This window comes from Pteropus medius, unplaced genomic scaffold (genome assembly GCF_902729225.1).
Source record: "Pteropus medius unplaced genomic scaffold, Ma_sr-lr_union100, whole genome shotgun sequence".
In the NCBI taxonomy this organism is placed as follows: Eukaryota; Metazoa; Chordata; class Mammalia; order Chiroptera; family Pteropodidae; genus Pteropus; species Pteropus medius.
The window spans coordinates 5,779,694-5,803,706 of NW_024345601.1; the positions used below are offsets into that span (position 1 = coordinate 5,779,694).

A 24,013-nucleotide genomic window follows, 5' to 3' on the forward strand; every position below is an offset into this window, starting at 1 on the left:
TCCCTGGGATATGAGACATTGCTGTGCCCTTTACAGGGATATTGCTCAGCCCATTGGTCATCAGGTTGCTTGGACTTAAATGGGAAATGAAGAAACATACCACTATCCTCTTACTAATAAATTTTGTTTGACTTTTCCCCAGGAAGGTCAGACATATGTTGGTAGAGAAGATGCTTCAACAGAACAAGATATTGGTGAGAATCAATTTCCTCTTCCCAATGATATTTTAAATCATTTAATGAAGAACTTTCTTTGAATGACAGACATGAAGTAATTATTAAAAAAAAAACCTTTCAAATATGGTGTTGATCAGTATGTGTATTTCTATAATATCAAACTCAACTCAAAGAATAACAGTTAGTTTAATGAATAAAACAGAACTATGAATCTTTTACCCCCACTCTACATACATTCTATGCTCTGTCAAGTCTTCCAAGAATATAGTCTTTGAAATCACTCTGTTCTTGTCACAGTGGGACAATGGTTGATGGAAATATGCCAACATACACAAGTAGAGGATATAAGACCCCTTAATGGGAAGGTTATGTGCACAAAGATGATGATGGAAAGTAGAATACACACATAGATGGAGGCACGACTTCCTGGGTTTCCCAGAAGTCTTCACAAGACACACAGATAACCAGGAATTCAGCCTGAGCAGAGTGGGGACCTGCCAGGTTTTAAAAGCCTAACTTAGAGAATTTGTGGTGGCAGCAATGGTGGTGGTAAGCAAATGTGTGTGGTAAGGTAGGGACTGTAAGGGGAAGAATTGTATCTTCTCAGCTGTTTTTAGAAGTGCTGCTGATGAACTTGCTTTCTTGCTAAGTGTAAGCTATTAATCAAGCCAACCCTAGTATATTCCAACATGTATTTACTATATCCTCTGAAACTGGGAGAGCTGAAAACCAATTTCCAGAAGTCTTTCGTTTCAACTGTTTTGGGTATAGCAAACTTCTGTACTCCTGAGAAGCTGGCTAAGATCTGTGCCTATGATCGTGTAGATTTATTTGACAGGCATTCATATTCATGCCTAGCCATTCGTTACACAAGAAAATCTCAGACGGCACACGTTCTGTGAGATCTGTGGAGGTCCAGTTCTACCATAATTAGCACAGACTGACAGTGCACATCCCTGTACAGCTTCTGGAGACTTTTTTGGGTTTCCCAAGATCAATGCCATGCCACGTTTACCTTTGTTTCCACTCCTGGAACACCGTGTCTGTAAATGTGGAGGTCACAGTAGGTCTTTGACTGTTAGAACTCTTTTGTTCCCTCAATTTTACTGTGACTTTTAGGTGGCTAGTAAATGAAATTTATTCAGTATTAATCCTAACCCTAACACAGTGGTGTTCAGTTAAGACAAGTGACTCAGCTGTTTTTCCCCCTGAAGATGAAATAAATTAATACCTCAGAACTTATTTCTTTATGCAGGTGATATCCAGACCCTTTGTGGTAACATTGAAGAGTTACCTTTATTTCTATCAGTTGATGCCACAAGCTCCTGAAATTTAGTTTCCTTACCAAACATAAATGTTCACTTCACAATGTTTACATGGACAAGGAAAAGTATTCATTGTGGGAAAACAAATAAAGGTTGGGAATCATTGTACTAGGTAACCAAAGAAAAATTTTTCTTTCTCCTTTCTTTTTCCAACTTAGTTCTTCATGGCCTTGACTTGGAGAGTGAGCACTGTATCTTTGAAAATGTTGGGGGGACGGTGACTCTTGTACCCCTGAGTGGGTCTCAGTGCTCGGTGAATGGTGTTCAGATCATGGAGGCCACACACCTAAATCAAGGTATCTGGGTTTTGGTTTTCAGAGCTTTTTGTATATGTTGTTGCTAGAATATAAGTTGGCTAGTTAATGAGGGAACTTGTGCATCTTAGAATTAGTTATCAATTAAGTATTAACCCATTTCCTGTTTAGAAAAAATAAGTGCAGCTTGCTGCCAGCATTAATTTAATTTTAAATAAACATGCTCTTTGATCCTGAAGCCATGTGAAAATAAAATATAAAAACTGTTCTGGGAGTTATTTCTAAACAGAAATTGTCTCCAATCCTAATGTAACAGAAATGTATGCATAAATCAGATTCATCAAATGAATCTTTGGCTAACAACTGTTGGTGTGTGAATGCTTTGTTTTCTAGGATTCAACATTTCAGCCATTGAGAATTACTGTATTTTGTAAATGGAAATACCACTACTAAAAACAGAATGCTATAAATAGAATGATGTCATTTGTTTCCAAAGACTATCAGCATACTAGAGCGATGCAAAAATAATAATAAAAGAGGTATTTTGTGGCAAACTTTGGGAGTAAGGTTAAGACTGTAATCTGCAAATTATCCCGTGGTAAAGCTGCCAGCCGCAAGTGCCACTGAGAGTATTCTCAGGGCAAACAGGAAATGGGTTAAAAGAGTGAAGACTGCTTTATTATGATGTTTTCTCTTTCATTTTGCTGAAGGACTTCTTTATAATACCCATTGTCTTGTTGAATTAAACAGGAAAATGCATGTAGTTGTCTTAGAAGTTAAGTTAAAAAGATACCCTTCAAATGCAAAATCTTAACACAATGGTTTCTTTTAATAATTACCTTATTTCTATTTTTTCATGAAAAGTTATCAGTATCTTTTGAAAAATTTTAGTATTATAGAAAAGTTGCAAGAATAGTACAAAGAACTTTTTAATTTCAGAAGCATTTGAAAATAAATTGCTAGTACGATGCCCCACCACCCCTGAATACTTCAGTGCATAGTTCCTTAAAACAATGGCATTCTCATATGTAACTACAATACAACCATCCAAATTAGGACGCTAAAACATACTCTGTTCAAGTTTTGACATTTGTCTCAACAATGTCCTTTATGGGTCCAGTAGTTAGTCTGGCATCCTGTGTTGCATTTGGTTACCATGTCTCTCCACTCTTTTTCAGTCTGAAATGTTCCTTGGTTCTTCCTTGACTTTTATGACTTTGACAATTTTGAAAACTGCAGGTCAGATATGTTATAGAATATTCCTCTACGTAGACGTGGGATTTATCCGATGCTTCCTCATGATCCAACTAATATTATGCGATTTTGGCAGAAATATCAGAAGACTGATGCCATATTTTTCTCATGTCTCATTACATGGTTTCTTTTGACATTACCAGTGATGCTCATCGTGATCATTTGATTAAAGTGGTGCTTGCCAGGCTTCTTCACTGTGACATTAGTCTGGTTTTAGTATCTATCACTTTTCTGTGTATGTGTAATTAAATTTTTATTCTGATGGTTGCCAAATGGTGATTTTCTTCATTCTACATCCATTTTCTTTTTAGTATAAAACAACTTTCTTAAATAATTTTTAAAACCATTTTTACAAAAAGTTGGCTTTTTACTAGCTTTTTCTTCTTACCATTTATGTATTCATTTATTTATTAAGATCAGCAGAGCCACATGACTTGCTATTTTATTTGGTAGGTTTTTTATTTATTTCTATCATTATTTATTTTGATACTCAAATTGTTCCAGATTTGGCCAGTGGGAGTTCCTTCAAGCTGGTTTCTCTGTCCTTTTGGCTTGTCCCCATCGTTTGTGAATACTTCCTCATCTTCTGACAGGCTCATCTTATACTTTCCTACAATCAGCCAGTTTCTGAGGAGCTTGGTTCCTTTTAGTGGAGAATGAGATTTAGAAACCAAGATTTGAGCAACTCAGTATGCTCACTGCTGAGAAGATATCACTGCTCCCAGGTCCTGTCAGTCAACAGAGTTATGGAAAGCGTATGTGACGGGTGTGTGTGTGTGTGTGTGTGTGTGTGTGTGTGAGAGAGAGAGAGAGAGACAGAGAGAGAGATAGAGAGATCATTTACAATTATATTTATATTTGTATATTAATTATCTATGTTCCTAACCAGGAATTCACACCAACTCATCTAATTTCAACCCAATACCTTAGAGTTCACTCTAGTTTTCTCCTTTTTCATATTTGAAGCTCCCTTTTCTGACAGTGACAAACCTGACTCCTATGATGTAACCAATATCCTGTCACTGCTGCTCACTCTCATGCAGGTACCCTTCTCTTCTTGCTCAGGCTATGATACTCCACGCCAGGTGCCCTCTCCCTTCTCATAGTGCAGAAACATGCCACATGCCTCCCATTCCCATGCTGGTGCCTACTTTGCTTAGCCCTGCCTAGTGGCTTTTGGACTGAATTATGCCAGAAAGAAGGAAAGAAATAAGTTGACATTATATTTTAAGCCCTCTTTTGTATATTATATAGTCTTTATAATTATAGTTTTTCATGGTTGCATACCTGTTGCGACATAGGAATTGGGCAGGTGGAGACTGGAAAGCATATATTATTGATGTTACCCAAATCATAAGCGGAAATCACTTGCAAGGAGTTATCTAAGAAATGAAGGACATATAGCATGACCAGGACGATGATAATGCTTTTATAAGAGGTACATAGAGTCCATCAAAGACATCCTAAAAGCAACAGAGGGAGCACTCACCCATGTACCCACCTACATATCATCCACCCATCCATCAATCTATCTGTTCTTTACTCTTATTTTTTATTCTTGCAGTAAGTTGAGCTTAGGAAATACCTGTGTGCCCTGGAGCTGGCTAGGAAGGTCAGAGGTCAGCAGTAGCAGGTGGCCAGCCCAAAACAAGGACACAGTGAGCACCCAATGATCATTGCCAAAGCTGCATTTTCTGCCTTTTTGCAATTAGGACAACAGCCCTGGCCATATGGGATGGAGAAGCCAGTTCTTGCCAGGCAGTAGTATTAGTCATGGTGAGAGGCTATCTCTGCCCTTACCCCATAAAGTCACTGTAATTGGCTGGAAGATAAGAGGTCACCATGTAGGGCTCTTCAGTTGGCAAGCCTGCTTGGCAATGCACAGACCCTAGTGCCATCAAAGGGGTTAGTTAGTTAGAGGGTACACAGTTGACTGATGACCCCACCAGTGAATTATGTAACTGGATCTAGACTGCAGTCAGACCACCTGTTTGTTCTCTCTTAGGACCTCTGATGGAGGTCCTGCTGCTGTTCCTCCAGGCAGCAGGGGTGGTGCAAGGATCATGGCGAGGATGGGAGATGTTTCCTTGTCCAGTAGAGGTTGCTGTATTTGCTTCATGTCTCTCAGGTCAGAGGAAGGTGACTGTGTTTACTGTTGTAGGATTTTACAAGAGGTTTTACTGGTTTTTAATATCATCGTTAATACATGAGCAGAATAATTTTACTATTGCCTGCTAGAATTGTGGGAAATAAATCATGTGTTTTACCTCTGATCAACTTGAATGTGTGTTTCTTATAACCTTATGTCTCCTTATAACCACTTTCTCATATCGATTTAGCTCTTTTCCCAATATTATAATGTTTTCTATTTAAATATAATTTTCCTATTTTTTAAATATACTTTTCATTTTCTTTACTGTTCTTTTCTTTGTGATTTCTTTGATAATTTTGAAATCTGCCACAAAACTACTAAACATTATATTTTCTTTTTTGTTATTTCTTTATGATTTGATTTTTAGAACTTCATATTTAATTGTTTAATACATCTGGAGTTAATTGCTATGTAAAGTATAGATCTAATTTAATTTCTCTGACATTGGTATACCATTTATTATAACCTTCCTCCTACACCCACCTCCTTTTTGAAGAAACTTTGTTTACCAAAAATGAAAACATATATATAGCATTTATATCTACTTCTTGTCTTTCTACTTTATTCCATTACTTTGTGTTTCTACTTTTGTACCAGTACCACACAGTTTTAATGCTTGTTGTGTTATAATATACTTTAATTGCAGTTTTCATCTGAGTGGTTTTTGCTATTTATGTCTTAATTTTTCAAAGAAATTTTAGAATCATTTTATTCTGAAATACCCTTTGAGAAGTTAGATTTGTTCTCATTTTAAAAATATATATTTCCATCTTGCGAGTTGTTTATTCTGTACGTGTTTTGTATTTAAATTTTCATCTATTTCTTCCAATAAAACTTTGAAGGCTTTTTAATATATATATACTTGGTGAACTGTGTTAATTCATATATACACAATTCTGGACATAGCTATATGCATTGACTGCCAAAAAATGGGGAGAAAAAAACCCTTTATTCCATAATAATCTATTTTCATGATAGTGTTACAGGTTTTTAAGCACAAAGGGTCTTTAAGAATACCAGTTTACAACCATACAGGGAAAATAAGGCTCAGAGAATTCAGTGACTGGACTCTAGGACTTCTCAGTCTTGTGCATTGTTTTTCTAGATATATAGAATGCAGTCTGGTGTGTTTGTGTAATTTAGAGGAGTTATGGTTGGGAACAACCTGGGGCATTCATTAGTATAAGCAGTGCTTGAATCACAAATAGCCACAAACTTCAACATTGGCTGCTGGGTCCACCTGGCTTAGTTTTCTAGCCATCGAACCATTTCCTCTGTGTGTTTTCCCTGCTCTATTCTCTGGAGCTTCTGCTGCTTACACCCCCCACAGTCTTGGCCACTGGATGGTTAGAATGAGTGAATTGCGGTGGCCACTGTTCCTGCTATGTTATGGGTTAAATAAGTCTCATGGATTTGCTTCGATGCTGTTATATGTAATGATGTTTCTGTGAGAAAATCAGTCCTGAGTTCCAAAGAACATATTGAAAAATGAACTTTTAGAACACATAATGTTTAATATGGGAATTGTCTAGAACTTAATATTTAATGTCGGGGTTCTTCTCCCCCCAACCAAAAAAAAAAAAGATGATTAGCTTATTTATTTAGTTCAAAGAAATTGCTTATTCCATTGCCATCTGCTTATGTAGCTATGATTACATTTCAGATTCTCTTGTGGATTGAGGCATGGTAGATAAATAATAAATATATCTCTCTGCAGTATTTTTATTGAATGTTTTTTTTATCTTAAACTTTTACCTAAATTGAAAGTCCATTTTAAAAAATATGCCTTTTTAAGTTAGCGATGACCGGAACTAAATTTTTGATCTTCATATTGAAGATATGACTTGTCCTAAGAAAGTAGTAGTACTAATTGGCATTCAAGGTTAATTGTCAGAATTTTCTCTCCCTGAGGGGTACTCTTAATTGTTTTATTACCATGATGCCATGATTTTCAGACCTGATGGGCTTGAGTTCCTTTGGTGTTCTCCTCTGCTACCAAACAGCTTTTTCAGTATCACTGTTAATGAAATTGACATAAAAATGCCATGCTCCAAAGTGTTAAAACACCATGCACTGAGTACAGATGTCATTAGCAAGTCTTAGGGCAGTGAAATGCAAGATGATTTTGTGTTTCAAGGCATGAAAGAAGCAAGATAAGACTTTTTTTTTTTAATACACCTACTTTAAGACTGAAAGATTCAGTCTTTCAGAAATTAAAGGTTAGAATTCTCCACTTAACCTTTCTTGATTTTTGAGCCTTATTAAAATGAGAACTGGAACATGTTTTTAAAACATAAACTGTATGATGTATTTTTGTGGTTACAAAAACATGTAGTAAAAATAAAATGTGAATGGGACTGACACATAATTACTTCTCTCAACCCCCAGAATGAACATGCCTGTTAAGAACAACTCCTCATGGCTAACTGGGCTCAATCTATAAACAGTCTAGTAGTCATTGCTAAACAGGGGCCTCTCATGCTCTCTGTGCTTCAGAGAAAAGCTACATGGAGCTGCCAAGCCGCCTGCACTGCGCTCCTGCTATTTGAGTTAACCCTTATAAAGGAAATTCTAGGCTTATAAATGAACCAGTGGGCTAAAGACTTGCCTTGGCCAGTTGGGGCTGCACAGCTATATCCTCATTTGCATCTTCCACCAATCAACAACATCTCCATTCTGACCAACCAGGATGATGCTATTTGGATCAATCAAACTGTGAGGATTTGCAATCCTCATTTGCATGAGAATGGACTGATGAGGAGCTAGGATCAGAAATCTCTATATAAGCCAGCTTCTCCTCTGCCTCAGTGAAGTTCACTTTCAGTTTCTATCAAAGGCTACATTTTCCTCAAGCTGAGCTGTAACACTGGAGTTTCAACACTGGAGCCTCCTCACCTGAGCTGTTCCATGGCTGTGCTGTTTTATGATTGGACTGGATTGAACTGTCTCACAGCCGTGCTGTTCCACAGCCAAGCTGTAGACAATTGAGCTGTTTTCACTGAATAGTTCCCTACACCCTAAACGGGGACTCCTGTTGGTGTTGAATTAGTGAAAACAAGCTTTGGTTAACACTTCAGTATAGTGTTATCCTCCGGAGAAGAAGGGAGAGTTGTTGATTAGGCAGGGCTACAAAAGACTTTAAAACTGTATCTGTAAGGTTTTATTTTTTAAAGAAAAAAGACTAAAGCAAAAAGTATATGGGCTTCATTAAAACTTAATAATTGGGAAACAAGATTATGCACAGCAATGTAGTCATACTCCAAAAACTACCTTGGCTTTTACGCATGAAACAATTCAAGTAAAAGTATCGAAAACGGAATGCAGATGGATATTTACCCAAGTCTCAATGATCTAACTATATTAACTACACATTTGACTGAATTCCTGGTTCACCCTGCGCTGCCAGCAGCTGTCTTTTTACTACCAGTTTCTAGTTTATTGCTAATATTTGGTATTTAAATGTCTTTTTTCATTAGTAAATTACTATTCATTTAGAAATGTGTTAGTTAGGCTGTCCCATTAAAAAGCACATGTAGTAATTACCACTTCTTTATCGAAATCACTTAAGACACTTGCGAATGTCAACTAATAGATTTATCTATATTTAGCAGATTGTCACCATTGGGGGAATTTTTTTTACCTGTATCAGTTAGCAGCCTTCCTTCTTTCAGATTGCATAAACAGTACTTGCCCTGCTTAAATTACAGGAATGTTTTTATATGGCAATGTCACTAAAATGAAAAGCATTTGCTAATACTGTAAGAATTAAATGTGGTCACGTATATAATACATGTTGCCTAAAGTATGGTGTATGAAGCTTTTCTCCTCTTTTTTGAGTTCTTCTAAAAAGAGTGCATGGGATATGTAGCATTGCATTTAACTGTGCTCTTCAACTGGCATGTTCTCTGATTCTTAGTTTTCCTCACTCCCATGATTCCACAGACAATTCCATAGTATGATTTCATAGAATGACTCCATAGTATGATTCCATAGCAAGATTAGGCAGTTGCTAGAGAAGTATGAATTTGACCCAGGAGTCTAGTCCATAGGCCTGAGTTGTTCTTGATAGAGTCTCAGACCTTAGATTTTCCTTTTTTCTTTCTTTTTTTAATATACTTAATATGAAATGCTATAAAAATCGGTTGAGTTATAATTTAAAAAGTATTTCAGCATTTGCCCTATAATTGCCAGGAAATAGTATCTCTTATTTTGATTTTCTTTTTACTGTAATATGTCATTTTAAAGCTGAAAGTTGTTAAAGGTAATTAGTTTTTTCTATTCATATCATTGAACTCCTTTGGTCTTCTTGCTGATTTCTCAGAGCCATTGAATGTTCATCTCTCCTTTTAGAAATGCTGTGGAAACTGCATCTGGGGAATTCACACTTAGGTGCATTTGAATGTGTTATGCTTGAGTGCCAAAATATATTTGCATCTATTCAAGCACTCTGAAAAAGGAAACAGGTGATTGTCTAGGGAGTGGAGCTAAGGAACCTTTGATAAAACTTTTATCTGCTGAAGGTTGGTGTGAGTTTTTCAGAAGCAAATTAAAAAAGATGTTTTGTGGAACTAGAAGTAGGTCATTCAGGGATTTAGCCAAGGTATCTAGTGAACAGCAGAGACCTTTTACACAGTACAAAAAGCCATCATATCAGTATCTAACCCCTCATTTGACTCACCTGCACTTGCTCATAATAAACACCCATTAGATTTCTTCTTCAGATTTCAGAGCTGCAAATCTGGCTTGCACATAGGTGATCCAGCAGATACTTTTGACTGTCAAAGCTTTAACTATTCTTAAAGACTATCACCAAAGCCAGTAGATTCCTTCTTAAAGTGTGTCCCTGGTCAGCAATATTAGCATTACTTGGGAGCGTTTTGGTATGCTTCATCCTAAACCTACTGAATCAAAAAATCTGGGGATGGGGCCCAGTAATCTATTTTTTTTTACAAGTCCCTGCAAGTGATTCTGATCCATACTCTAGTGAGAGCAGCTGACCAAAGCTAATCACACTGAAGTAGTTTCTTGGTGTCCCACACTTCAGCGCATGAGACACCCATTTGTCTTATGTTTGGTTCATCACATCTAATTTTTGTGATCTGTCTGCTTTTAAAATTTTAATTTTCAGCTTCCCTTAGGGTGGCTTTATAATGTGTGTTGGTATGAATTTCTTGGCATTTACTTGTTTGGGGTGTGCAAGCTTCTTGAATTTGTAGGTTTATATCTCCTTTCAGATTTAGAGAGTTTTCAGCTATTATTTGTTTGTTTGTTTGTTTTCCCCCATACTACATTCTTTCTCCTTTTGTTCTGGGGCTCCAATTCCATGACTGTTAAATATTTTAGTATTGTCCTACAGGTCTCTGAGTTTGTGTTTACTTGTTTTTATTTTTGGTAAATTTTTTTTATTTGCTTTTCAGATTAGATTTTTCAGTTGATCTAAGTTTACTGACCTTTCTCTGTCATCTCCATTCTGTTATTGAGCTCATCTTGTAGGTTTTTTTTTTTTTTTGGTTTATATATATGAATTGTAATATTTGATACTTCTTTATATACATATTTTTGTTGTTGAAACTTTTTTACCTTTTAAGAATGTTCTCACATTTGAACATTTTTATAATAGCTGATTTAAAGTCTTTATCAAATAACTGCAACATCTCTGTGATCTCCCTACTAACATCTGGTGATTTTTTTCCAAACAAATTGAAATTTTCCCAGTTCATCATATGCTGAGTAATATTAGACAGAACCTGGACATTTTTGATATCATGTTTTGAGATTCTGGATCGTGTTTAAGTCCTATGGGAAACATTGATTTGTGTTTTGTTTTGTTTTGTTTTAGCAGTCAGTCGACCTGCTTGTATTCAGATCATAAATTAGAATTGGCCTATGTGGGTTTTGATTCTAGTTCTAAAACTAGTTTAGTTTTCAAATACTTCATAATGCTATTCCGATCTGTCCCATGTGTGTACTATCTCGTGGCCAATCTGGAACCTGAGCAGTGGTCTGTGCCTTAGTTCAATTCTCAAAGTCTTCATGTGCTATTGAGGGTCAGACCCATGCATGTACAGTCCGGGATGACCCAGGAGTTCATAATCAATTCTGTGAGGATGCTTCCTTGAACTTCTCTCTCTGTACCATCTCCAAGGGGTCTTTTTTTTTTTTCATTAAAAATTTTTTTTTTTTAAATCATCTAACTAGAAGTATAGAGCTTTACCACTTTTCATGTTCTTCTTGCACTTGTCCATGGCCAAGCAGTGAGAGGACAGATAGAGAAAAAAGCAACAGGGATCTGCTCCCACCCTCTTGGGGAACCATAGCTCTTTGATTAGATAGAGATTTTCCTCTCCACAAGTTGAGACATCTGTGGTCCCCCTGCTGCTGCCATTGGTGCTGCCAGAGGACCCTCTCCCTCCGCCTTGAACCTGAACTGGGGTGCTTCTCCTGAAGTTCTCTCATTTGCACTGATGTCAACTTTTCAATTTCCTCCTAGACCAAGGCAGGGAACACTGGAGGAAAAAAATGGTAAACTCACCATCAGTTCACTGGTGCTTCAGATCCTGATCTTCAGCCCTCCTGCTGCCATTTACTTTTCAGGGCTCTCAAGTAACTGCTGCCTGCATAGTCGGTGGCATTCAGTGGGAGAGACAGTCAACTCAACTGCATGATTATTCCATCTTATGTGGAACCAAAATCCCTTCCATGGGGTGACTTTACACTGCTGAAAATGGAGAGGTGTACCCACAGCCAAATTCTGAAGTTAATTAATATATTTGTCATAATGGTACCTGTTGAAAAGATAACTTATGTATGAGTCAAGCTAAGTGTGTAGTGAAGAAACGTCAAAATACTGGAGAGCATCTGAGGTGAGAAGAAGGAGTAGTGGGAGACCAAGGCTGCTTAAGCATGGCAGGTTTGTGGGGCTCTTGAATCCCAGACTGGTGGCGTGAATTTTCTGTGGAAGGTGCTCACCGTTCAGTAGATGAGTAATGCGTTTGCAGAGTTGAAGGACAGTGCATTGCTTCCATAGCCCGAATGGAGGCTTGGAGATGAACAGTGACAAGAGGGGATTGATGAAGGTACTAGACTGTTGGAGCTTAGGGAGAAGAGGCGCTTTTTGGAAGAACTATTTTAGAAGGTACAGTGGGATATTGACAGCTTGGAATGTGTGGGAGGCTAGAACTGATTAGCTGAGATTGTTACTAACAAAGAATAAGTAGTATTGTCATTAACAAAGAATATGAAGTAAAGAAAGTTATTAATAGCTTGACCAGTTAGTGTAATGCCTTTCATTTAGTATCTTAGAATTTACCATTTTATTATCTGTCTGGTATTGCCCTCTATTTCATACACTTTCTACATTTTTCTTCAGAAGGAAGAGACTATTCCATATACCCTTTATGTATCTTCCCTGAGGCTTTAAGAAGAAAAATAAATCAGCCCCCACTCATCCCGCATCTTTCCCCCAAGACACATCTAAAAATTTCTTTGGGAATGGGACCGAAGCATCTTGAAATTTTACAAAGCTCCACGTTCAGCCTTTTGTGCATGCAATTGAGCACATCATTCTTGATGGATTTATATGGCTGGAAACCTCAGTAACAAAGATTGAAAATCTATTTTCTTTCTTCTCTAGAGCCCAATAATCTAAGTTTGTCATTAGTACTTTACCAAGAGTAAACAAGGGTTTAAGTGATTTATCTAAAGCTGGAAATTGTAAATCCATATTTGAATTATAAATGTTGAAAAAGAAGGGATGACCTATGTGGCTTTTTGGTAAGGTATCATGTGCATTTACATCCTTCAGAAATACTAGCTGATGATCTGATAGCATGCTTCGATACTGACACTCACTACCCTTGGCACTGAGTGCCTATCATCATCCAAGCCGGCCTCCAACCTCAAGCCATGTGCCCTGTTTAAATTCATTAGTATATATATGAAATTTTCTTACCCACCACAAGCATCATGGCAGATCTTAATTTTCCTCATATCACTGCCCCAAACCATCTTTGTGTTAAAGAAAAATTACTATAATTCAGGTATCGTAAATAATAAAGTCGATGTTACAAGAGTTCATGGCCCTAGGACATATTATTTAATGTGTTCTTAAATACTGGCATATATTAGTGGAATTTAGACTTTCTCTTTATCTGGTCCCCAAAATGGTGCCATCGTCATAACTTATTTTGATATAAGTATTTTTAAGACAGTTTAAACTTAAGGAAAAGTATCACACACAGGCAGTTTACTTTTTGCTTTTTTCAAGAAATGAAATATGAACTTCACCCATCCTACCTAACCTCAACCTCTCATTCAGTACCATTCCAGAGAATTGTATGTTCCAGGAAAGAGCTTTGCTTTTCTAACTATTGTACCTAAAATGAAAACCTCTCTTTTACTGAGCACGCTTTAGCATTACATTATATCTTGTCTGTGCGTATTGGGGGTAGTGGGATTCTACAGTAATTAAATTCAGAATGTGGAACCCCAAAGCAGAATTTCAGAGGGACCTCAGTTTTTGGCCTCCATATTACAGTGGACCATGTACTTTTGGGAATTGTCTTTTGTGTTTGTATTAATTGTAACCCAGAATTAAATAATTTATACATCATCGCTTCAGAAATTTTCATATGATGTTTAATAGAAAAAAGGGTTGATTTATTTATGTAGTAGCAGAATTTAAAAATCTCACATAAAATTTGAAAAAAGTAAATAATAGTGATGTTAATGATTTTTGTCACTCTGTTAAAAATCACCAGAAATGTTTACATGTTTAATATTTTTCAGTGCACCTGAAATATTAAAATAGGAAATGTCATGTGAAACCAGCCTTCAGTGGCTTTATTCAGATGTTTAAATGAAGCTTTTTTATTATTATGAACAAGTGTTTTTGTCTGCCCGTTTTCAATGTCATTTCCCTTCCATCCCCTTTAAAGACCATCTGGAATTTGTTTATCTTCAGGTATTTAACAGGCCCTGAAGTAATCGAAAAGCCATCATATATTTCAAGAGGTTTAGGTGTACCCTGAAAGTTACAAATTAAGTGTATCACAGAAAGTCCATCTGCTGTGATTAATCATATTAACCTTAGGTCAAGTTCATAGTTAAAGAGAACTTAAGATCTGGAAGGAACCTTAGATAGTATCCAGTTTGGTGACTAGATGAGGAAACTGAATTCTGGAGAGGTTAAGCAGTGACTCGTCCTTGGCCACACCAAGAATACAGGGCAGGACACATGCTCTGGGTCTCATCCAGAAGCCTTACACCATCGACATTCTCATTCATTCATTCTTTTTTCTTCAGCTCACTTATTGCTTTTTAATATATACTCATGAGTTTCCTTTTAACAAAAACAAAACGAATTATCCCCTGGGATTCATCACCGCCCTCCAGCTACTACCAACTCTGTCTTTCTCTTCATACACAGACTTCTTGAATGAGTTGTCTGGACTCATGAGATCCTTAGCTTTCATTCACTCCTCAACCCCTCCAGTTTGGCTCTGACCACTGTCAAAACAGCTTCATGGAGGCCACCTGTGACGTCCATGCTATCACACCCATGGCGTTTCCCAGTCTTTTCACCTAGGCTGATCTCTGAAGCATTCTGCATCCTTGACCACTCCTTCCCTTGGTTTCTGAGGTTTTCCTTCCTCTCTGGTGGCCCCTTCTCTGTTTATTTTGCAGGTTCGTTCTCTAGCTGGCCGTTAAAAGCCTGTATTCCTCATAGTGCCCAGTCTCTTCTCTATTCTCCAGGTGACTTTCCCACACCCATGGTTTCATTTATTAAAGATGACTCTCAAATATGTATAGAATGATACACACACACACACACACACACACACACACATGTATACTTACCTAATATCTGTAGATATGTGTATGTGTGTATATATATATATATATGTATATATATATATATATACATATATATATATATATACACACCCACACAGATATTAGGTAGGTATGTACACACATATTTGTATATATGTGTGGTGTGTGGGTGTGTTGTATATATTTAAGAGTAGTTAGGCAGGATGGTAGATAGACAGATTGATAGATATCCCAGGCTTTTCTTTTGGAGCTTTAGATCTATATTTCCACCTGCCACAGACATCTCAAATTCATTATATCTAAAGCTAAACTCATAATTTCTCCTCTAACCCAAGCTTAGTCCATTTCTAGTGGGCTCAATCTGCGTGAACAACTCCCCACCCAACTAGTTATTGCAGGCAAAACCCCAGGAGCCATCTTCCCTACCTCCCTTGTCCCTATATCTCACTCATTATTGAGTCCTATCGATTTTATCTCCTAAATACCTCCCTGATTTGTTTATTTCCCTCCATCTCTACCCCTTCTCTTCAATTCTGAGCCACCGTCGTCTTTCAGCTGGACCATTATAGTAGCCACCTACCTTGTGTATCTACATCTAGTTGTGCCTTCTTTGATTCATTCTTCAAACAGTGGAAAGAATACTCTTTCTGAAACTATATAATCATATAATGCTACTGCACAGAACCCTTCAGTGTTTCCTTTTTGCACCCATATGAAATACAAGATGCTTTACAGTGTCCACAGAGATTCTCTCTGGTCTGATCCCTCTCTCAAGCCTCATCTTATACAATGCTCTCCCTGGTTCCTGCTGCTAAGACATATAGCTGTCTTCCAATCACATCATCATCACCATCATCACCATCGTCACCATCGTCATCATCGTCATCTTTTCTTGCCAAAGGACCTTTACTTATGTACTCCCCTCAAACCCCAGTTCTTAGAGCTTGTCTTAAGCACCAACTTCCTAAGGGCATCCTTTCTTAACCTCTCCTGCAATAAACTCCCTTCTTATGTGCCTTTGAACACTGGGCAGGGTATCTCTTCTTCAGTTGCAGCTTTGTATTTATTTGTGGAATTATTTGATTATTTACTTCTCTCCCCTGCTTGTTTATAAGCTCCAGAAGGGCAAGGCATATGTCTGATTTTTCAACTCTGTATCCCCAGTGCTTATTACAGTGACTAGCATGTGGCAAGTGTTCATTTAAGAATCTGTTGAATGAATGAATGAATAGCGTCATATAAAAATGAAGCAGATTTTTAAAGTCAGTAGGTTTGTTGAGTAAAGGAATACCATAGAGGGAATATAAGGGAATCAGCCTTGACAGAGCCCTTTGTATGTGCTAGGTAATTTATGCACATTAGTTAGATGAAAACAAGGAATGGTCAAGGGTAGTTTTATTTTCTTTAATAAAGCCTTAAAGAGATTTTTATGTGTATTTAATACAAATACATGGGTGGCAAGATTAATTTTAGTATGATATGAAATATATCTGAAATACTATTCTACTTTTTTCATTAACATTTTTAGCAATTTTCACCTTGCATGGTTGTGCATTTGATTAACAGAAAAAAAAGAATTGAATTAGATGTAATTAATGCCTCATATGTGATTGCCTTATTAATTTCTAATATCACTTTATGAACATTAAATATACATATATCTTATACGTGGCTGCTAAACTTTTGACTTTCGGCATGGCACACAGTTCTGTGTCCTAGTCATAAAAGGCATGGGAAACAAATATAGTAATGGTGCCTTTCCATAATAGGAAAATATATGAATGCAATTTTATATGAGGGAGATAAGCAAATTGTAGAGTGAATAATGCTGCCCTCTGAGACTCCTAAAACTGTGTTCTCCTTTTCATATTTACTCCATTTCCACTAAATAATAACCACCACTGGAACCAACCCTTTGGTTGTCTCTTGGTTGTGATAAACTCATTAGGTTTGAACCATACTGAATCTAAAATTTCCTTGAGAATCTGAGATACTATGTTGAATAGGCAGGTATATATATTGGTGTGAAGCTCCAGAAGAGCTTCTGGGGTTATGAGAATACCTGCAGGGTCCAGGTAGACATAGTACCCAAGTGGGAGGTCGGTGAATGTGGTCAACCAGAAGTCATGTGCTCTGTATGAAGGAGGCTGCCATCAGCAGCCCTGGGAGTTTTGCCAAGTGGCAACACAGATCTACTGATACCACATCTTTCAATTTTTCAAGGGAGTCCAGACAGAAACTCAGACTTTTATGTGAAAACTGATGATTTTTTTTTTTTTGAAAACTGGTAATTTTTTAACTGTTGGCAGCTAATAATTTTGCTTTTTAAATGTTTCAAAGGACACACACAAAACACATACATGAGCTGAATTTTTTCTCCAGCCACCCATTTGTGACCTTTGTTGCAAATTCTTTATCTTGGTTCTGTGGATTCTCATATTATCTGCATCATCTCTCCAATATTGATTCTTGCTAGTTTAAGATGTCCTGCATTTTAGCTGGACTTGGCTCTCTCCTGTGTCAAGACATAGCAGGCCTGTTCTATCTATGGTTTAGCCCTTTCCTGTGGTTACCCCAAATTGGAACACTTGTTTTGTCCCCTAGTTGTTCTGAGCGAGACCCAGCTTATTTCCTCATTGCAAAAGTCCTTCTCCATCTGCTGCAGCCTGCACTCATCACTTAGATGCTCAACACCTCATCACGTGTCACCCTTCATGGTCGACTTCTAGTATATATGTCTTGTCTTTTCAAATAAATTGTGTGCTTTTTCAGGGCAAAGATTGAACATGGGGGTCTATTCTGAGGCGTGGTAGACTCGGAGGTGTGCATAGGACCAGATCAGATAGTGACTCTCTCCTGGAACATTGCTATCCTTAGATGCCTTCAGCGACAAGAGCTCATTGCCTTTCATGGCACCGTGCCAGCTTTGGACAGCTCTGACCTTAGAAAGTGTGTGCTTGTTTATTTGCTTAATCAAGCTGAAATTTGCTGCCTGTCCCCCAAAGATTTTGTTACCCTTGGGCATCTACATTGAATTCTTTTACCCTTTGTGCCGTCATTTTCTGGAGAAGCAGGACCCATGTCATTCACAAGGATTTTTCTTTTAACAGGATTAAACAAGAAGCAATGTTTTTATGTAGAAATAGACACTACATGTACACAATTTCTTTCCTGTCAAATTCTGAGGGAGATTTTTGTAATACTTACCTGTACTTTACCTGTTTTACCGTGTTTCTTTTGGAAACACTTTCCTTTGCAATTTCTGCTTTACCAGCATTAATAAACATTTCCTAAATTTGTGACCATATATTTTGCTTGGTATTACATGGTCTCTTTGAAGAATTGATTTCCTTTTTTCTTCTCAAAAATCAAAATTATAACTATCTGTATATTAAATTTTAAATATCATAATATAGTATAATGCTTGGACCCATTACCTCTGCCTTGGATTTCATGAGTATTGTGACACTTGGCTATAAAAATAAAAGTATTTGCAGATTTAAATGGCTCATGTAAACAGACTTTTGAGACCCTCACTCTTATTTTTTTTTAATATAGTTCACTAGAAGTGGCTTTTCAACTGTAAAATTTCATGTTATGGTGTCGCCAACTGACCAGGATGCTAACCATAAACTCATTACTCTTTTGTGTGTTTTTAGGTGCTGTGATACTCTTGGGAAGAACCAATATGTTTCGCTTTAACCATCCAAAGGAGGCTGCCAAGCTCAGGGAGAAGAGGAAGGTGAGCCACATGTAGTCTCCAGGAGCCAGCTCTGATGCGGGTGGGGCTGGACTGGGGGAGATCTTTATTACTGGTTCCAGAAGTTCGATTTTTCTGGAGTACAGAACCAGAAAAGTTATTGTGTAGCTTAGATTGATTCTAGAGAGTTTGTTTCCCAGAAGATGACCAGCCGATGAAGTAGGAGGGCAAGTAAGTAAAGTCCAGAGCAGGAGAAATGGTTCCTGCGAGCCCCTTCTCTTCAGCCCTTCATCCGCACTAAGGAATTGGGCATCGTTGTGCAGTAAGTGGAGAGTGACTTCCACTTAGGAGCATCTACTTTAGTAGTTATCCCAGTATCAGAATCACTTTAATCCAAAAGTTTACTCACTTTCTATTTTCAGCTATGTTAAATAGAATTTCGATTGGGGTGTGAAGCAGAGAGTAAGTTTAGGACAATTGGGAGAGACTTCCTCTTGGCTGGATGGGGATATCCAGAGGGTACTTTAAGTGCTGGATCAGGGAGGTAGGCAGAGGACCAGAGAGAAAGGGGAGGAAATGAGAGGGAGAGAGATCTATCTAAAGATGTCATGCTGTCCTTAGATTGAGAAAGATAATAAAGACTGCAGTGAACATTTCTAAAGCCAGGCACTGTGTGAAACTTCCACATATATTCTACTGCTTTATCTGTGCAACAGCTTTTACTACCCCTTGTCACAGATGATCTAGATGAGAAACTGAGACAAACTTGTTCCTTAGCTAGCAAGTAGGATGTCGGGCCTGCAGCCCTGACCTGCCAACCCGGAAGTGCCTGCCCTTCGCCACTAAGTTACACAGCCCACATCTCAGCCTACTTTTGCAAGGGCTTCCTGAGGTTGCTAGTGCTATAGATGGGAAATAATGAGAAAGCTGCAAACCTCAGCCTTCTCCAGGCCGGTCCTTCTAGCTATTGAAGCCTCTTACCTGTTCCAGCCTAGGGTCTCCCTGAAGGGTCCTTTTTGGTACAGAATTGGAAAAATGTTTGCAGTAGCTTTCCATGGAAGCAAAACAGGTCGAGCTCTTATTTTTTGTTTCCCTTCACCTCTCCCTCCTCCATCTGTATCACTCAGTTAAGTGTGCGTGAGTGCTGCTGTTAATAGGACAACACTCCTGCCAGGGAATGAGGATAACAAAGATATCATGACCTCTTCCCTTGACTTTAATGCAGCATGGTTGGGGAGACCATCAGGACTGGAGTTCCTGGTTAGTTTTCCCTGTCCAAGCTTGCTAGAGCCCTGCTATGCTTAGCTGAGGGCTTGGGTTTGAGACTGTCCCTGATGTGCCATCCTCAGATAGACCAGCTGGTTTGCATGCTAATGAGGGGTGTATGCACTTCATTGCTTCTCACAAGTCGAAAGCATTGAGATCAGAGCACTGGCCTCTATCTGCAAAGGTAACCGCTCTGCCCTATGTCTGCTCTTAGAGTGGCCTTCTGTCCTCCTTCAGCTTGTCCATGACTGACCTCTCGAAGTCCTGTGAGAACCTCTCCACAGTCATGTTATACAACCCAGGGTGAGTGAACAGCAGAATCTCCTTCCCTGTGATTATCACTGTTGTGGTGTCTATTTTGTCAATTCCATTAAAGTCACTAGATAAAAATAACACTTCTGCAATTGTGCCTCCTTATCGAATCAGCCATAGTGATTTTTCGACGTTCCTTTCCAGCCCTTGCTATATATGTACATAATTTTACTTAGTTATAATCACAACATAAATGAGATTACATATTCTGTTTTTTTTTTTTTTTTTTTTTTTTTTTTTTTTTTGCTAAACAGCATAATAAGCATTAGTGAGGGTTGTTACAAGCTTCATTATCATTTTCATAACTGTCTAATATTTTAGAGTTGGCATTTTGATTACTCAGTGAATGATCTCTTTTTGGCCGAAGAACTTCCATCTTATTTTATAAATTTATTGTAATAACAGATACAGCTTTGATTCTTAGGGCACAAAATAGCCTAGAAAATTATGGTTACAACTTCCAAGCCCTGGGGGGGTGCCCCTGAGGGCACAACCAATAGTGTTTTAAATGGGCTTCATGGCTAGGTGACCTTGGGCGGTCAGCTTAACTATTCAGGTCCTTCATGGTTTCATCAGTGAAATGGTGGTAATAATGAAAATCTCTAAAAACAGGGAACTAGATGAAAGGACTTCGGGGTCTTTTCTAGTTTTGTGAGGTTCCATAAGTTTATCTTATGTAAGACGGTGGAGGTAAATCTAATAGCAAAATAAGTGAGATAAAACTGACAACATCTTCTAGAGCTGTCATTTGTTTAGTAGCTGCCGTATACAGGCACTGTGCTAAGCACCTCACATCCATTATCTCTCATAATTCTCAGATGACTCTACCCCATTTCACAATGAGAGAATTCATATAGGTTTGCTCGCCTATGGTTCCGTAGTTAGAGCTATAGTATGATTTCAGGTCTCTCTCATATTCAGCCCAGGCTCCGAAAATGCCTTTCTCCAGCTGGGGGCGAATTCAGACCTGGGGCCAGTTCCATTGTCGGTGGCCTCTGGTACACACGCTGGGCCCAACGGCATTCTCTCCTTCAGCTCAAGTCAGTGCTGTGGTTCATGGAAAGCAGACATGCCTACAAGGAATTTCTTCATTGTCACATCATAGGAGTTTAAAATTAGGAAGGACCTTTGATCACGTTTCTGAATTTCTTATTTTATTTTTATATCAGACAAGATCTGACACCTTATTTGATATAAAAATTTTTTTTTGAAAAGCCAGTTAGTGCAACACCAGGGCTGCTGTAGGCTCCTGAGCCTCTCCCTCCTTCCATAACTTCTGGAAGTATAAGCAAGCAGTTGACTCCCTCGTGCCAGCCTTTGTCTGGACCAGTCAGCTTTTCCATCTTATTATGTGATTATTGAGGAGAGTAGTGCTCATTAAGTAAATGAAATTAGCCATACCGTTAAAAAACAACAACAACAAAAAACCCCCAAAGCAATGGATTACTGTTACTTCGAAAGGCACATTTTGTTGTAGTCTTTAATTCCTTACAGTAGTTTTGGCAACTGTCTTTTATGATGACTGAATTGAATCATTCATATGCTTACTTTAACTTTAATATAATATGTAAGTCTTTAGAGTTAATTTCGGTCTACATGATGTGATCCATCTGTTTGATATTGTTGGACTAATTCAATTGTTCTGGGATATGAGGAATGCTTCTTAGAATCGCCTCCCATCCTGGGACCCAGTTCCGGTCCTAGAACCCAGGTACCAGCTACATTATCCTCGATGGTGGTACCTTTTACTTTGAAAACATTTGGAGATGTTATATGACTGTCCAGTACCTATGAAAACCAAAAATTGATCTGTAGTTGTCCTGTCCTTTGAGACACAGGGTCACCAACTGTGGTCCCCTCTTTCTCTTGCATGTACAGATGGGATCTATGTCCTTCTTTTCCTCCAAACAGAGGAGAATGTGTAGTCCTCTTAAAATTGATGCCATTTTTTTGCTGCTTGCTTGTTTTTAAGTTAAAACCGTTTTTCTCAGTGTTTATAAAATGAAGGTCAGAGTATACTAATTTTAATCCTCAGAACTTTTCAGTGACCTTCTGTGATCTAAAAAATAAAATTCCAGCCCCTTTCCATGTTATTCAAACTCTGCTCTCTGTGCTCTTCTTAGCACATCCCTCCTTGCGTCTGGGCACCAGCCATTTCAGGTGCCATATTTATTGCTCAGACTCACCTGGACTAGCTATGCCTTTGGGGCTCTTCCTTTGCTAGTTTCAGAGCCTGGAATGCATTTTAGGATGCACCCACTTGTCCTATCAGGCTTAGTACATACAATCTCTCTTCTGAAAGCTATTTCCAGCTTTCCTCCCCCAGTGAGAAAGAAGTATCCCTTTCTCACAGTGTATTGCTCCATTTCTGTCATTTTTATTTTCTTCTTTGTAATGGACACTCATCTGTCGACAAGTCCTTTCCGAGCCCCTCCTGTGAAGCAGGCAGGTTCTAGCACAGTGGCACAATCGCCAACACCACCAACAAGGTTAGTTTACAGCTAGCTGGAAAGAGAGAAGCAATTACAGGTAATTTACAAATAAATGCAGAAAGTGAAAATGAAATTAATATAAAATGTCTTGGGGCAATATTTGATGGAGTGATCAGGGAAAGCTTCCTGAGGAGGGGATATTTAAGACTTGAATGGAGAAAAGATGACATTCGTTCAGCAGAAAGGAGAAAGAGGAGACTAAGGCAGAGGACAAAGCAAGCACAATGGTTTCAAAATGAGAAGCAGAAAGAGGGCGGGAGTAGAGGCAATGTAGTAAGCAAAAAGAAGAGTGGTAGAAGGTGAATTGGGGGCCAGCTAATGTAGAGCCTGGTAGGCCATTGGAAGGGGTTGATTCTTTTCTAAGAGTGCTAGGGAACCATTAGAGGGCTTTAAGAAGGAGAGTGACCTGCTGATATAAGTACTATAAATAAGAGGTATGTGATTTGGAGAAAGAAGCATAGAAACAAAAGACCATTTAGAAAGCTGTTTCCTTAGTTCAAGTGAAAGACAACAGTGGTTTGGATCTGAGTGGTAGCCATGGAGATGGAGTATCATGGAATCAAGGGTGATGCCCAAGTTTTGGATTTAAACAACTGGAAGATGGTATGTCCATTTCCTGAGATGTGGGAGACAGGGAGGACCGATTTGGGCAGGTGTTTGGGTAAGAGTTTAGCTTATGTGTCTTTCCCATTAGATTGGAAGTTTTTCATGGTCGAAGGCTTGTCTTATTAATTTCTTATTTTCAAGTTTCAGTCATAAAACATGTTTAGTAAATGTTTAGCACACAGATTAAGAATTAAATTTTAGTGAGGTACATGGGTCTTTTTAGGAAAGATTTTTTTACTAATTTCTCTGGGCATGGGTGTTTGAAATAGCAGAAAATGGCATAGAATGCAAATGCAAAGGAATGTGTTTTTGTGGCATGGGTCAATTCCCAAATGACACTGCAGTTTTCGAATAATCTCAGGATCCTCAAGCAAAAGATGTGAAGAGAGCCTCTTGATATGAGAAATTAGGTCAAGGCAGTCAGAGGATTCAAGTGAGAAACAGTCTGTTTTAAACTACATTGCAGTTGGCTACAGAGATGGTTATAGAGGCATTTGACACTACCATTATGCCTCCTGTTCACCTGGTTCCAGTTAACAGACACATTTTGTCTCTGCCACCCCTGTAATACTCGTTTGTGAAAACTCAGATTAAAATTACTTGATACTTCATCTCCCTGACTTCATCCCCCTCAGCTTTCCA

General features: G+C 38.2%; 1 protein-coding gene across 7 annotated transcripts in view; it reads left to right on the forward strand.

Annotated features, from left to right (window-relative positions):
- The window catches only part of KIF16B (kinesin family member 16B), a 276,301-nt gene that overhangs the window by 129,880 nt on the left and 122,408 nt on the right, over positions 1 to 24,013 (forward strand). For all 7 annotated transcript variants that reach the window (XM_039874451.1, XM_039874452.1, XM_039874453.1 and 4 more), the window contains exons 14-17: positions 143 to 194; positions 1,660 to 1,797; positions 18,655 to 18,737; positions 20,176 to 20,264. In XM_039874451.1, coding sequence (XP_039730385.1) covers positions 143 to 194; positions 1,660 to 1,797; positions 18,655 to 18,737; positions 20,176 to 20,264 — 362 coding nt within the window. The remainder of the gene's footprint in view (positions 1 to 142; positions 195 to 1,659; positions 1,798 to 18,654; positions 18,738 to 20,175; positions 20,265 to 24,013) is intronic.